The sequence below is a fragment of the Onthophagus taurus genome, chromosome 11 (genome assembly GCF_036711975.1).
Source record: "Onthophagus taurus isolate NC chromosome 11, IU_Otau_3.0, whole genome shotgun sequence".
Taxonomy (NCBI): domain Eukaryota; kingdom Metazoa; phylum Arthropoda; class Insecta; order Coleoptera; family Scarabaeidae; genus Onthophagus; species Onthophagus taurus.
In genome coordinates, this window is record NC_091976.1 from 1 (window position 1) to 15,253 (window position 15,253).

The 15,253-nt window shown below is 47.0% G+C and overlaps 2 protein-coding genes across 2 annotated transcripts; both read right to left on the minus strand.

The window, feature by feature from the left end:
* Nucleotides 1-5,444: 5,444 nt before the first annotated feature.
* Nucleotides 5,445-7,886, minus strand: LOC111419141 (WD repeat-containing protein 87-like). Its single transcript, XM_023051907.2, has one exon. The coding sequence runs from the start codon at nt 7,884-7,886 to the stop codon at nt 5,445-5,447; it is 2,442 nt and encodes an 813-aa protein (XP_022907675.2).
* A 4,259-nt stretch (nt 7,887-12,145) lies between these two features.
* LOC111420092 (trichohyalin-like) lies at nt 12,146-14,323 on the minus strand. Its single transcript, XM_023052998.2, has one exon. The coding sequence runs from the start codon at nt 14,321-14,323 to the stop codon at nt 12,146-12,148; it is 2,178 nt and encodes a 725-aa protein (XP_022908766.2).
* Nucleotides 14,324-15,253: the final 930 nt, after the last annotated feature.

A 15,253-nucleotide genomic window follows, 5' to 3' on the forward strand; every position in this document is an offset into this window, starting at 1 on the left:
ATTACACTGAACATTTATTACACACTTACAAGGACTACACAACTCCGGAATTCTGCCGGCCTTCCAAAATCTTCACCTGTAACCCAGGCAGGTGCCCTACAGGGTACTACCGTCCGGGCCAGGCGGACCCCGGTTTTTTAACGAGGTGTGCTCCTCGAGCTCAGGTACCTCGGGTTCGCTAAGCCCGTACCCAGTGATCACACTAGGCCCCTGAGGGGAACCCAACCCAACCCAACCCAACCCAACCCAACCCAACCCAACCCAACCCAACCCAACCCAACCCAACCCAACCCAACCCAACCCAACCCAACCCAACCCAACCCAACCCAACCCAACCCAACCCAACCCAACCCAACCCAACCCAACCCAACCCAACCCAACCCAACCCAACCCAACCCAACCCAACCCAACCCAACCCAACCCAACCCAACCCAACCCAACCCAACCCAACCCAACCCAACCCAACCCAACCCAACCCAACCCAACCCAACCCAACCCAACCCAACCCAACCCAACCCAACCCAACCCAACCCAACCCAACCCAACCCAACCCAACCCAACCCAACCCAACCCAACCCAACCCAACCCAACCCAACCCAACCCAACCCAACCCAACCCAACCCAACCCAACCCAACCCAACCCAACCCAACCCAACCCAACCCAACCCAACCCAACCCAACCCAACCCAACCCAACCCAACCCAACCCAACCCAACCCAACCCAACCCAACCCAACCCAACCCAACCCAACCCAACCCAACCCAACCCAACCCAACCCAACCCAACCCAACCCAACCCAACCCAACCCAACCCAACCCAACCCAACCCAACCCAACCCAACCCAACCCAACCCAACCCAACCCAACCCAACCCAACCCAACCCAACCCAACCCAACCCAACCCAACCCAACCCAACCCAACCCAACCCAACCCAACCCAACCCAACCCAACCCAACCCAACCCAACCCAACCCAACCCAACCCAACCCAACCCAACCCAACCCAACCCAACCCAACCCAACCCAACCCAACCCAACCCAACCCAACCCAACCCAACCCAACCCAACCCAACCCAACCCAACCCAACCCAACCCAACCCAACCCAACCCAACCCTTTTTTTTTTTTTTTTTTTTTTTTTTTTTTTGCGCAGAGGAGGGGAAAATGCGTTGCGCACCCCGGCCTACTGTTGGCGCCTCAGATGTTAATTGGAAAACTTCTCTTCAGCCGGGAGTGTGGGACTATTCTAGCCCCGAACTACCCACTAAAAACCCCCCCTCTTTTTTCCATCTCCGGAATCCGCCGGGAGGCGTTTCTTCGGAGTTGAGTACTTTATGCTACCTCACTTATCGTTCTCGTTATCTCCTCCCCATCATCTCTTCCTCCACGCGTTGCCGGTGTTACGATAACAGCAAAACAAAAAATCCCATTACTTTTTGAACAAGTCTTACTTTCTATACGTACCAGGTGGGGGGAGCCATCGTGGCTCCCCCTCCTCTTCTTGCAGTGGGTTGCATCTTCGGCGTTTGGCTTTGTCTTCCCCCCTCCACACGTCCACGATGTCGACATATAAGAAGGGAGAAAAAAAGAAAACCGTTACTTTTTGAGAAGATTATTTCTTACCATGCGTACCAGGTGGGGGGAGCCATCGTGACTCCCCCTCCTCTTCTTTCGAGATGTTTTGCTTTCAGCATCTTGTCATTTTCCTCCCTTCCCTTTGCGCTCTCAAGTTGTCGACACATATGAAGGGAGAAAAAGAGAACCATTACATTTTGAAAGGTTATTTCTTACTAACCCAACCCAACCCAACCCAACCCAACCCAACCCAACCCAACCCAACCCGCAACCCAACCCAACCCAACCCGCAACCCAACCCAACCCAACCCGCAACCCAACCCAACCCAACCCGCAACCCAACCCAACCCAACCCGCAACCCAACCCAACCCAACCCGCAACCCAACCCAACCCAACCCGCAACCCAACCCAACCCAACCCGCAACCCAACCCAACCCAACCCAACCCAACCCAACCCAACCCAACCCAACCCAACCCAACCCAACCCAACCCAACCCAACCCAACCCAACCCAACCCAACCCAACCCAACCCAACCCAACCCAACCCTTTTTTTTTTTTTTTTTTTTTTTTTTTTTTTGGCGCAGAGGAGGAGAAAATGCTTGATGCACTGAGCCCCGGCCGGAAATGGCGCCTATTGTTGAGATAATCTCATCCGACCGAGAGTGTGGGACTCCCTTGACCTCGATGTTGTCCGATACCCACTAAAAACTCCCCCTCTTTCGTCGCCTTCTCTCGAGCGGAAATGCCCCTTCGGGCTTTATCCATCGCACGAGCGGCGGAACAAAAACAAAACACTTCTCCTGTCTTTTCGTCTCACACTTTATTACACGTGGCACTTCTTAACACATACACTACACTACACCCACGCACATTGTCCTCTCTTCTGCCTCTTTCGCACTAATCACCCTTCTCACAAAGCACTCGATCTTTTCCCAGTTCTCCTCGCTGTCCAGCATGGTGGCGATCACGTTCCTCGGCGTCAGGTTCTCCCGCAGGTTCGATGTTAGCTGTTGCCTTTCGCTGCTCCATCTTGGGCATTGGAAAAAAGTATGTTCTGCGTTATCGATCACGTCGCAGTATGGACAGCGGTCACTTTCACTACGTTTATGTATCCATAAATGTTGTCTGAAGCAGCCGTGTCCTGTAATCAACTGACTGGTGTAATAGTTGATATCACCCCATTTTCTTTGTCTCCAAGTGCATATATCTTTTATTATTTTTTTTGTCCACGACGCTTTGCCCGTATTCTCATTCCACTTCGATTGCCATTCCTGCATGATGTCTTGTTCCGTTCGATCTCCCGTTCTTTTCAAGATGATAAGTTTGATCGGTGGCGTTCCTGTCAAAACCTGCAAAGCCTCCGTAGATGTTGTTCGATAGGCGCTCGATACTCTGAGCAAGATTTTGCGCTGCAGGGTCTCCAATTTTTTCATTTGTTTTTTAATTTCAATTACGTTCTTCCAGGTTCTACACGCATATAGCAATTGGGAGTAAATAGTACTTGCTATTACTTTCCTTTTCGTCTCCTTAGGGCCGTGCGTTGATCCCATGATTCTGTACAGGGAGTGGGTGGTTTTTTCTGCCTTTCCAACCGCAGCATCAACATGGTGTCCCCATTTCAGGTCTCTGCCAATAAAGACGCCCAAATACTTTACCGCCTTTTGTGTGGTAATTGTTGTTCGGCCTACCTGGATGTTTACTTCGCCTCCGTGTTTTCTACTTTTAAGTAGAACTGCTTCTGTTTTATCTTCGGCAATTTGTAGACCCTTACTTTCTATCTTGAGTATGATGTTCTTTATGGCTTTCTCCGCTGTTTCTATCAGTCTATCCACGTTTTCTTCGGCAACCGCTACAGCCAGATCATCGGCATATGCAATCTTTTTGACATTATTATCTTCTTCATCGTTTAAGACATCATCGAAAAGTGCGTTCCATAGGATGGGCCCCAATATGGATCCCTGTGGAACTCCCCCATAGATAGCGTATTTATTACCCTCATATGTTAAAAATCTTTCACTAAGATATTCTGTGATTATATTTATCAGATATATAGATATTTTCTTCCTTTCTAGGCATTTAATTATTTCATTCCAAGAGACCGATCCAAACGCATTTTTAACGTCAAGAGTAACCAGAATACATTTCTTCTTTTTCCCTCTTCTGAATTTCTCACAACTCTTTGCTACATTCAGTACTGCTTCGATTGCGGACTCAGTGGATAGTCCTTTTCTGAAGCCGTATTGGTTTTCTGAGAATCCGCCCTTATCTTCTATCTCCTTCTCCAGCCTCTCTCTAATCAGTGCCTCATACAATTTGCCATATGTGTCCAACATACACAATGGTCGATATTTTTTGTCATGACTAGGTTGACTTCCTGGTTTTTCGATTAGAACCAGCCTTCCCTCCCTCCAGATCTTGGGAAACATATTGTCTTTCATTAATTTATTGAAAATATCGGCAAGGATCTTGGGCTCCGCATTCACGACGTCCTTAATCATTTCAGCTGTTATAGAATCTTTACCTGGGGCTTTGCGGTTTTTCATTCTAGCGACTAAACAAGTTATTTCCTCTGCTGATGTTTCTTTTATTCCCTGCAAGCTCTTTTCTCTAGCATTGTTTCTCTGTGCGTTTTCTTTTCTTCCAGGGAAAAGCTTTTCAATAATGCCCCTTACTTCTTCCTTATCTAGTTGTATAGGAGTTATGTTTCTTGTTCTTTTCAGGACAATCTTGTAAGCGTCCCCCCAAGTATCATCATTCAGTTCTTCACACAGTTTTGTCCATGCTACTTTCTTTGCCTTCTTAATAGTTTTTTTGAGATCTTTCTTTGCTATTTCGTATTCCTTTTTTAGCCCTTCCCACTCTTCCATGCTGCCTTTCTTTCTCCCTCTTGTTAATTTCCTTCTGCATGCAGTTGCTCTCACTTTTACATTCTTTACCGCCTCGGTCCACCAATATACCTTCCCAGAAAATCTGTTCCCCTCTCTCTTCGGTCCATAGATTTTATTGCAAACTGTCGTGGTAATTTCAACCAGTTGTTCGGGTGTTGCATTGTTTACAGTTCGCATCGTTTTACTAAATTCCATTCGAAAGTCATTTACGCGTTGCTCTTTTCTTCTCCATCTCTTTTCACATTTTACCCTGTTTGCCATCTGTTGTCCCTTAGTTTCAATCGTCATGAATATATTGGCGTGGTCACTAAGATTTTCTTCTGTGGATACTTCGAAATCAGTTATTCTAACATTTTTTCCCGTACTATACATTGCTACATCTATATACGATGCTTGCTCACCCCTCCTCCATGTCGGCTCAGTGCCCTCGTTGGCGGCTACAAGACCCCGTTCTGCCATCCACATCGTAAGGATTTTGCCCCTCTTATCTTCAGCCGGTGCTCCCCATGCTGGGGATTTGGCATTGAAGTCGCCTGCTATAACGGCGTTTGCTTCGGCCATTTGATCTAGGGTTTTTGTGATTTCCTCTAATTTTTCTTCGAATGCTGCTATGCATTCGTTTGGTGACAGATAACATCCCATCAGCAGTCCGATGCTGGTTTTTAGTGCTACGAAGCCCTCTCCATGTTTTTCTGCATTTACACGTATTTTTGAACTCATAATTTTCATTGCAACGTCTTTGTTACCATTGCTGATCCATCCCCCTCCTTCTATCTTTTTTCTGTTTGGCTCCGATGTTATGAGTATATCTACTCCTCTTCTTTTGGCTGCCTCTTCCATCAGGTTCATGGCCTCCACTCTACGGTTTGCGTTCGTTTGCATTATCATATGTTTATTTGTCACAACTTTCTGTCTCGTACCCCCTCTGTTCGACCTCCGATTTCTTGACGTTTTCTTATTGATGCTGCCCATTTCGAGATTTTTAGTGTCGGTCTTGGGGACTCCCCGCGTCCCTTCCCTTCCCTTTTCCTTCTTTTTTCTTCTTTTTGACAACCTTAAACTCTACCTCTGTGACCATTGTCTCTTTACTTTGTCCCGACGTCATCTGCCCCGTGTTTTCCCTCTTCTTTACTGTTTTATATTCTTCGATATTCGTCTCTTTGTCTTCCTTCTGTGCCTTCGTATCTATCTCTGCCGCACCTCTCTCTTCGCTTGTAGCAGTTTGTTCGACCTCCATTTGCGAGTCCTCGCTCGACGACTCGCTTTCTTTTCTTTCGTCGCTCTTAGTTCGTTGTTGTTCGTTGACTTTATCGGTCTCTTTAACCTCTTTCGTCACCACAGCCTTACCCATACCTCTACTTTCTCTCAGTTTAGCTACGTAAATCGGACATTGCCCCGTCGCCGCCCTGTGTCCCACCTTACTACAGTCTGGGCACTTGGCTTCGTTGGGACATCCCCTGGTCTGGTGTCCTTCTTCACCGCAATTATAACACCAGCCTCTCCGGTCTTTTCCTTTACAATCTTTCGCCAGGTGCAAGGGGGACCAGCACTTCAGACACTTTTTCACAGGTGTTCTCTCTTCTACTTGGCACAGAGCCAGGCCTACTCTTACTCTTTTCTTTCTTAATAACGTCTCGGCGTCTTCCCTCGCCATGTCGACGGTCACCGCCCTCATACTACCGGCGTACGGCCTCATGTTACTCACGGAGACATCCATGTCTTTTCCAAGCGCATTTTTGATGGCTTGCAACACTTCCTGCGCCTCGGTAGCAGTCGTCATCCCCTTGATATTTATGGTTTTCCTTCTCTGATCCCTCGTTCCTACCTCCGTGACGCTCTGCCCCTCACGCGCAGCCAGTATTTTTTGCACTTCTGCAGTCCCCGTTTTATCCCTTCTCGTGGTAATCAGAACGCGCCCGTCTCTAGTCTTTCTAATACCCTCGATTAGTTCGATTTCTTTCCTTCCGTTCATCGCTTCTTTTATTCCCATGACGGCTTCCTCGTATGACATCGTCTTGTTTTCCACTATCAGTGCGTAGGTGTTTCTCGTGTCGATGTTTTTGCTTCTCCCTGTCTCACTTTCTATTTTCTGTTCCTCTTGTCTCTTGGCCAGTGTCGTGTATATGACCACTCTTACGCCCATCGGTCTAAAGATTATTTCCACCATTGTGCGGAGGGCTTTCAGCGTCATCCCTTTCAGGTGATGCAGGGCAATGTCTTTCACATCTTTGATGTTCTCCCTGACTCTGGCCAAGTTCGTCCAAGTATCGAGCCCGGACGTACCCGCGTTGATCTTTATGACCCTTTCGGACCTTTCCCGCTCCTCTCCTTTTACTTTTATTCGGGTCGACATCTCTATCTCCTCATACTCTCCGCCTAATTCCTCCAGCACCGGGTACGTCCTCTTGAAGTGCGCCTGAACACTTTTCTCCATGGCGACGTCGTCTGGCTCGACCATGACGACTTTCGTCGTCGCTAATTTATCCCACACGGGGTTTCCCTCCTTTATCGAGGTTGTTCTGAAATCAGAATCCTCCCACTTCAGGTCCGCGGTTTCTAACCAATCCGAATATCGCATCGCCTTTTCTATCTTAAGCCTGTCATTCTGTTTCCTAAGGCTTTCTACTTCTTCTACCGACTGTGTCTGGGTAGCGATCTCCCTCGTCTCCCTCTTCTCCGTTTCCTCTCTTTTCCTGCTCGGCAGTTCCGTCTTACTCTCTAGCCACTCTTTTATATTCTGCTTCTTGAGCACTTCGGCCTCTCTCTGTAAGTTTTGAATTATGGCTTTTATTTCTCGCTTAGTGTTTCTGTCTTTGTTTTGCTCGAGCTCTTCTATAAGGCCAAGAATCGCCTTTATCGTAGTGCTCAGGAGTTTCGGCTCTTCGGTTTCGGCTTCAGCCGCTTCCCCGCTGTCGTCTCTCTGCATCCTCTTCCGCTTTGTAATGCCGCTATCAATAGACCAGCTTCTTATCCTCGCCGGCGTCTGACTTTCGAGGTCCACCATTGCCGGAAATACCAGGCCGCCGGGTAACATCATCTTCTCCTTGTCTGTCGGAACTTCTTCCACCGATACGAAGGTCTGGTCCAGGTCTTCGACTTCGGATCTACTCGACTTCATCACCTTCTCTGGTTGTGGTAGTGGTGGTGACCTCGATACCATCGAGCTCCTTCCAAAGATCGCCGTCTCTTGCTCTTTATCTCGGCTCTCAAGGCTCTGTGCGGATCTAATTTCTGTGCGATCGCGCGGAATGAGTGAGCTTCTCCTGAAGATGTTAATCTCATCTTCCTTACCCTGGCTAGCAGGGTCTCGTAAGGTTTGTTGGTCTTTGTAAACGCGCAGAGTCGACCGGTCTCCACGTGTAGGGCACGGCGCTGCTTGGCCGGTGCCCCCATCCGAGGCTTTGTCTTCTTTTGACATTACCATTTTTGGAGGCTATATGGGGCCTACCATTCCCCCCGTTTTGACTGCCGGCAGTTACGAGGTGATTACATCGGAATAACCAGAGCCTCGCCGACCCCTACATTTCTTCAGGGCGTAGCAATCTCGAGCGACAAACACATTGACATAAACAGACATTGAAACATTGATAACATCGGGGACAAGGTTAACTCTATTTTCCTTCTCTTTCTGAATTTCTCGTATTCTCCAAAGTTCTCCCCTGTATGCCCTTCTTGTACCTTCTCTTCGTGTTTCCAGGGTATTATATTCCATTCTCCGATAAGGATGGATCACAAAACAAAAACAAAGAAATCCACATCAATTTAAGAAGACTTTAACTGGTCAAACGTACCCGGTCGAGGGGGGTCTAGGTGCCCCCCTCCGTCTTGTTGATCCGCTCTCGTCCCAGTCGAGGGGGCTTAGATGCCCCCTTTCTCCTTGTTGGTCCATCCTTCTTTTGGGTCGGGGCCAAGAAAAATAAATCATATCATTTTTAGAAAGCTTTCACTTACCAAACATACCCGGTCGAGGGGGCCTAAGTGCCCCCTTTCTTCTTGTCGATCCGTCCTCGTTTCGGTTCTCCTCCTTGTACTCTCCTCCTTCACCTGTATCCCTGGCAAGGGGCCCCTTGTGGGGTGCTACCGGCCGGGCCAGCCGGACCCCAGTTTTTTAGCGAGGTATGCTCCTCGAGCTCAGGCGGCCTCGGGTTCGCTAAGCCCGTACCCAGTGACTCCTCACTGGGCCCCTGAGGGGAACCCAACCCAACCCAACCCAACCCAACCCAACCCAACCCAACCCAACCCAACCCAACCCAACCCAACCCAACCCTTTTTTTTTTTTTCCCCCTCTTTCTTCGCCCTCTCCTGTGCGGAAACTACCCCTTCGGGCTTTGACCATCACACAGGCGGCGGTATACAAAACAATAATTCTTCTGCTTCTTGTTCCCCGTGGCCTCACTCGCACTCTGTCTCTCTGCTTCCAGGATAATGGATATTTCCGAGGGTGAACCATCCCTTGCAACACGTCCATGCATTTAAACAAATTATTCCATCACTTTTTGAAATATAAATTTTTTATAGCATACCTGGGAGAGGGGGCTACGCCCCCTTCTTTTCTTCTTCTTCCGTTGTCCTACTATTGGAATGCTGCTGTAGCCCCGATCACTCGGCTCCGTCCATGTAAGTAAACAAATAAATTCCCTAACTTTTTGAATTATTATATATTACTACTCGTACCTGGATGCGGGGCAGGACATGCCTACCCCGCCTCTTCTCCCATTTCCTTCTCCTCTCTTTCCTTCTCGCTTATCACCCTCTTCGCGAAATTTTCCACACCAGTCCAATTGTCACCGTTCTCCATCATCCTATCAACCATTTTCTCCGGATCAAATCTTCCGCCTACTCTCCTCCACATTTCTTCTCTTTCTTCTTTCCATCTTATACATCGAAATACGGTGTGCTCTACGTCATCGGTCTCTGTGCAGTACAAACATACCGGAGAGGCAACCTTCTTAAATTTGTGTAGGTATTGTCTAAAGCATCCGTGGCCAGTTAATATTTGAGTCAGGTGATAGCTCACCTCCCCGCATCGTCTATTCACCCAAGGTCTCACATCTCTTATCAATCTTCTGGTCCACGTCGCCTTTTCTGTCTCCCCACGCCATCTCTCCTGCCATCTGTTCAGCGCCTCCCGCTCCAGCTCGCACTTCTCTTCCGCTCTCTCGAACGCCTCCGCTCTTCTCCACACCATTATTTCAACAGGTGGTACTCCACCCACTACCTGCAATGCCACTGTGGACACCGTCCTATATGCGCATGTAGTTTTTATGAGCAATTGTCGTTGGATTCGTGTTAGTGTTATCACCAGCTTCTTTATTACACATGCGTCTCTCCACGTTCTGCATCCATATAGGATTTGAGCGTATACTGTATTTGCAATAATAGTTCTTTTTGACGCCTTGGGGCCGTAGGTATTGCCCATCAATCGATGCAATGCCTGGGTTGTCTTTTGCGCTTTGATACATACTGCCTTTATATGCGCATCCCATTTCCCATCTCTACCCAACCAGATTCCAAGATACTTAATTGACGATCGGCTGCTCACAGACACTGTTCCCACTTGGATATTTACTTCCCTGGAGCTCTTCCTACTTCTAAGGAGTACAGCTTCTGTTTTTTCCGGCGCTACTTCCAAACCGAGATGTTTCATTCTTTCCATCACCTCTTTCACTGCCAACTGCGCCCTCTCCTCCAGCTCCTCTATACTCCAACCAGTTACCACCAAAGCCAGGTCGTCGGCATAAGCTACAAGATGTGTCTCTTCCACTTGAAGTTCCTCCAGCATTTCATCAAACGTAATATTCCAGAGCAAGGGCCCCAGTACAGACCCCTGTGGAACGCCCCTCGTTATTTGGAATTTCTTCTGCTCGTAGACCACGTGTCTTTCATTCAGATAATCCTGTATCGTACTGACCAGGTAGTTCGGTATGTGTTTTTTTCTCATGGCCTCGATAATGTTGGTCCATGGTAATGTACCAAAGGCATTTCTCACGTCCAATGTTATCAATAGACATTTCTTCCTCTTACCGCGTCTATATCTGTCACAACTCTTCGCAATTCTCAAAACTTCCTCGATAGCATGAACCGTTGACTTCCCCTCCACAAAGCCAAACTGCCTCCGTGATAGTCCTCCTTCTTTATTCAATTCCTCGACTATTCTTTTTTTCAGTATTCTCTCGTAAACTTTCCCATAGCTGTTAAGTAGGCATAATGGTCGGTATTGTGTATCTTCCCCATTCTTCTTTGGCTTCTCTATCAAGACTAGTCTTCCCACTTTCCATACTTTTGGAAATTTACATGTTTCCAATAGTTCTTGATATAAGGTTGCTATCTTGTCTCCAATTGCCATGACAGTATCTCGTGCAATTTCATTCGTTACACCATCCAGACCTGGCGCCTTTCTCGTCTTCGTGGTTTTGACCGCCTCCATCATCTCCTCTACATCTACTCTTCCTTCAAAACGGCAGCTTTCAGCATCTACTCTTCCGTGGTGTAACAAGTCGCCTTCTGGAAAAAGCTTTCTAATGATGATATGTAATTCTTCATCCTCTAACTTTATGCTGGGCGCATTTCTTGTTCTTTTCATAACTATGGTGTATGCGTCTCCCCATACGTTTTCGTCGAGCTCCTCGCACAGTTTTCTCCAAGCTTGTTTTTTAGCTTGTTTAATCTCTCTCTTGAGTCTCTTTTTAACCCTTTCATGTTCTCTTTTTAGTACTCTTCCCCCGTCGTTGTTGTCAGTTCTCTTGTTGCTTCTTGTTAATTTCCTTCTTATATCGTTGGCTCTTTTTTTAATTTCACCTATCTCAGAATTCCACCAGTATACACTCCCGTTTTTTATTCTTCTTTTCTTCTTCCGCCCATACACCTTATTACATGCTCTTTCGGTTATTTCTTTCAGTTTTTCCACACTTAGTGTTATTACTTTCTGCGCTCGTTTCTTGACCTCTTCCATATATTCTTCGGTCCTGTCGGCGTCTCTTCTCCATCCCCCCCCTACTGTGGTTTTATTCTGAGAATGGTTTACACTTTGCTGGAGAATTATTTCTATATTTAGGTGGTCGCTCAGGTTCTCCTCCTCCATCACTCTCCAAGCCTTCACATCTGCCACCATATGCTCATTACACATAGTTACATCTATGTGCGATTCCTGAATTCCTCTTCTCCATGTTGGTAATCCACCTCGATTAAGCACGATCAAACCTCTTTCAGCAGCCCATTCGCATAGGAGTCTTCCTCTTCTATCCTCTTTTGTTGCCTGCCATGTAGGCGACTTGGCGTTAAAATCTCCACCAATTATAACTTTTCCCTTCTCTCTTCCCAGCATATCTCTCATATTTTCTAATCTTTCCTCAAAGGTTTCCATGTTTTCATTTGGTGGCATATAGCATCCAATCACGGTGTACTCTTCAAATCTGACTGCCACATACCCCTTCCCTCTTTTACATCCCTTTATCGTCATTCCTCTATTAAACAACTTTACAGCAACGTCACTCTCACAATCTGTAAACCAGTCCGCACCGTTAACCTTCTTTTTGTTTGGCTCTGATACTATAACAACATCCACCTTTTCTCTATGACACTTTTCCTCTGCCAAATTCATTGCTTCCAGGCATCTGTTCAAATTTGTCTGAAGTATTTTTATTTTTATTTCCCTTTTCCCCCCCCTGTCATTATTTCTTGTAACTATGCTATCCATTTCGATTTCGAAGTTTTATTGACTTCATTTCTTCCTCTGTTCCCCTGTTCTTCTCTCTTTCTCATTTCTCTCGTTTCTCTTTCCTTGTTTTCTCTTATCTCTTCCTCTACATCTTCCTGATTTCCTTTCTTATTTTGCTTCCCCCTTTCCTCTGTTTTCTCATCTTTCGTCTCTTCCTCCCCACATTCCTTTTCCTGGCGGTTTCTCTTTTCTCGTTTTCCGTCTTTAATCTGCGCCCTGTACATCTCACACCTCATACTAGCTGCTCTGTGCCCTTTCTTTTCGCAGTCTGGACATCTAGTTTGGTTCGTGCATTCTTTTGTCAGATGCCCTTCTACTCCACAGTTATAGCAGCAATTTCTTCTATCTGGTCCTGTACAGTCTTTAATCAGATGTTGAGGTGACCAGCATTTCAAGCACTTTTTTATATTGACTCTCTCTTCTACGGAGCACATCGCTAGTCCTATTCTAATTCTCTTGCTGTTCATTAATTTCTTTGCCTTCTCTTCCGCCAATTCTATTGTAACTGCCATCATGCTCTCTGCATATGGTCTCAATGAGCTCATCTTTATCTCATTTTTTTCGCAACCCGTGTCTCTATTTATCGCCTGTATTATTTCATTTTCCTCTGTTGTTATCATTAGTCCTCGTATATGAATAGTCTTGGTCTGTTTTCTTTCTTCTATTCCTCTATCTGTCACCCTCTGTCCATCCTCCTCTCTCAACACTTTCTGTATTTCCATCACGGCCTCTTTATCTTTTTGGGTCGTAATTAAGACTTTTCCGTCTTTTGTGCTCCTTATCCCCTCTATTTTGTCTACCTCCACTCTCCCTTGTAACCGTTGCTTAATTCCTCTCACCGTCTCTTCATAAGTTTTCCCCGGTCTTTCTACTATTATTGCGTATGTCTTTCTTTCATTTTGTGTCTTTTCCTCATTTTCTTCTTCTATTTTTGCTCGCGTTGTATACAATTCCATTTCTATATCTGTTCCTTTAAACACTATCTCCAACATCTTTCTAAATTTGCTCAGGGTCATCTGTCTGATGTGATGTATCGCGATCTTCTTCTCCTTTTTATTCCTTTCCTTTAATTCGCTCATCGCTTTCCATACTGAGAGGTCTGTTTTCTCTACCGTTAGCTTTATGACTTTTTCATTTCTTTCTATTTCTTTTCCTCTTATCTTCGTCTTTGTTGTCCGCTCTATTTCTTCGTATTTTTCATTTAGTTCTTCCAAACCCGGATATGCCATTTTAAATTGGCTTTGTATGCTTCGAGTCATATTTTCGTCTTCAGGCTCCACGACCACTACTCTAGTCGTAACTTGTTGCTGCCACAATGGATTTCCTTCTTTTACTGCCGTTCTGTTGTAGTATCTTCTCTTCCATTTCTTATTTACTAGCCTTTTCCACTCTTCGTATGTAACGGCTCTATTTATCTCTTGTTCTTCTATCATTTCCTGTGACCTTTCTCTTATCTCTTCCTCTGTTTCTGTCTGTGTACTCATTTCTTTCACTTCCTTTCTCTTGCATTTCACCCTCCCTTCTCCCATTTCTTGTATCCATTGTTTTGTGTCCTTTCTGTTAAATATGTCCGCTTGTCTTTCTAGCATCTGTACAGCTTTCTTGATCTCCCTCTTTGTATTCTGCTCTTCGTTCTGTTTCAATATCTTGATCATTTTCATAATATTTTCTATTCCTTTCTTAACAGTCTTTGCCTGTTCGTTGTATGATTCTTCTCTTTCCAGTTCCTCTTCCTCTGAATCTACTCTTCTTCTTTTCATAGTACCACTATCAATAGACCAGGACCTTATTCTTTGTGGTGTGTCTCTCTCTAAGTCTATTACTTCCGTGCACAGCCGAACATGCTCTTTTTTTTCTCCTGCCTTACTCTCCTCACTCTTTTCTATTATTGTTTTGTCTAGCTCTTCTTCTGACTCATCTTCCCCATTCGAAGTATCTGTACTACTCTTCGATTGACTCTCTACTCTTGGGGGTGTACGTGCCGTCTTCGTACTTTTGCCCATTACTCTTTCCTCCATCTCTCTCTCGATTACTTCGTAACTCACGTTATGTTGCTTCGGTCGTCTTTCAGGTCTGTCCGTCGCCGGGGGGTCGACCTTACCCTCCTCCCGGTCCTTTTCCGAGGCTAATTTCTTATTGTCCATTAACCATATTTGGAGGTGTCTGGCGCCTACCTTACGCCCCGTTTTTCACCTACCGGCAGGTACACACTTACTCGAAACTTCACAAAGACATTACCCTTGACATTTAAACACTGAAACACTTAATCCCGTGCCCCCTGTATCCCCGGACAGGGGCATTTCCTGGGTTATTGCCGCCCGGGACCACGCGACCCCAGCTTTTTTAAGGAGGTATGCTCCTCCACCTGTAAACCCAGGCGGGTGCCCTTGTGGGGTGCTACCGGCCGGGCCAGCCGGACCCCAGTTTTTTAACGAGGTATGCTCCTCGAGCTCAGGCGGCCTCGGGTTCGCTAAGCCCGTACCCAGTGAGTCCTCACTGGGCCCCTGAGGGGAACCCAACCCAACCCAACCCAACCCAACCCAACCCAACCCAACCCAACCCAACCCGCAACCCAACCCAACCCAACCCGCAACCCAACCCAACCCAACCCGCAACCCAACCCAACCCAACCCGCAACCCAACCCAACCCAACCCGCAACCCAACCCAACCCAACCCGCAACCCAACCCAACCCAACCCGCAACCCAACCCAACCCAACCCGCAACCCAACCCAACCCAACCCGCAACCCAACCCAACCCAACCCGCAACCCAACCCAACCCAACCCGCAACCCAACCCAACCCAACCCGCAACCCAACCCAACCCAACCCGCAACCCAACCCAACCCAACCCGCAACCCAACCCAACCCAACCCGCAACCCAACCCAACCCAACCCGCAACCCAACCCAACCCAACCCGCAACCCAACCCAACCCAACCCGCAACCCAACCCAACCCAACCCGCAACCCAACCCAACCCAACCCGCAACCCAACCCAACCCAACCCGCAACCCAACCCAACCCAACCCGCAACCCAACCCAACCCAACCCGCAACCCAACCCAACCCAACCCG

Coding starts and splice junctions, on each gene's coding strand:
- LOC111419141 (XM_023051907.2), bottom strand. CDS start 7,886: ATGGTAATGTCAAAAGAAGACAAAGCCTCGGATGGGGGCACCGGCCAA.
- LOC111420092 (XM_023052998.2), bottom strand. CDS start 14,323: ATGGACAATAAGAAATTAGCCTCGGAAAAGGACCGGGAGGAGGGTAAG.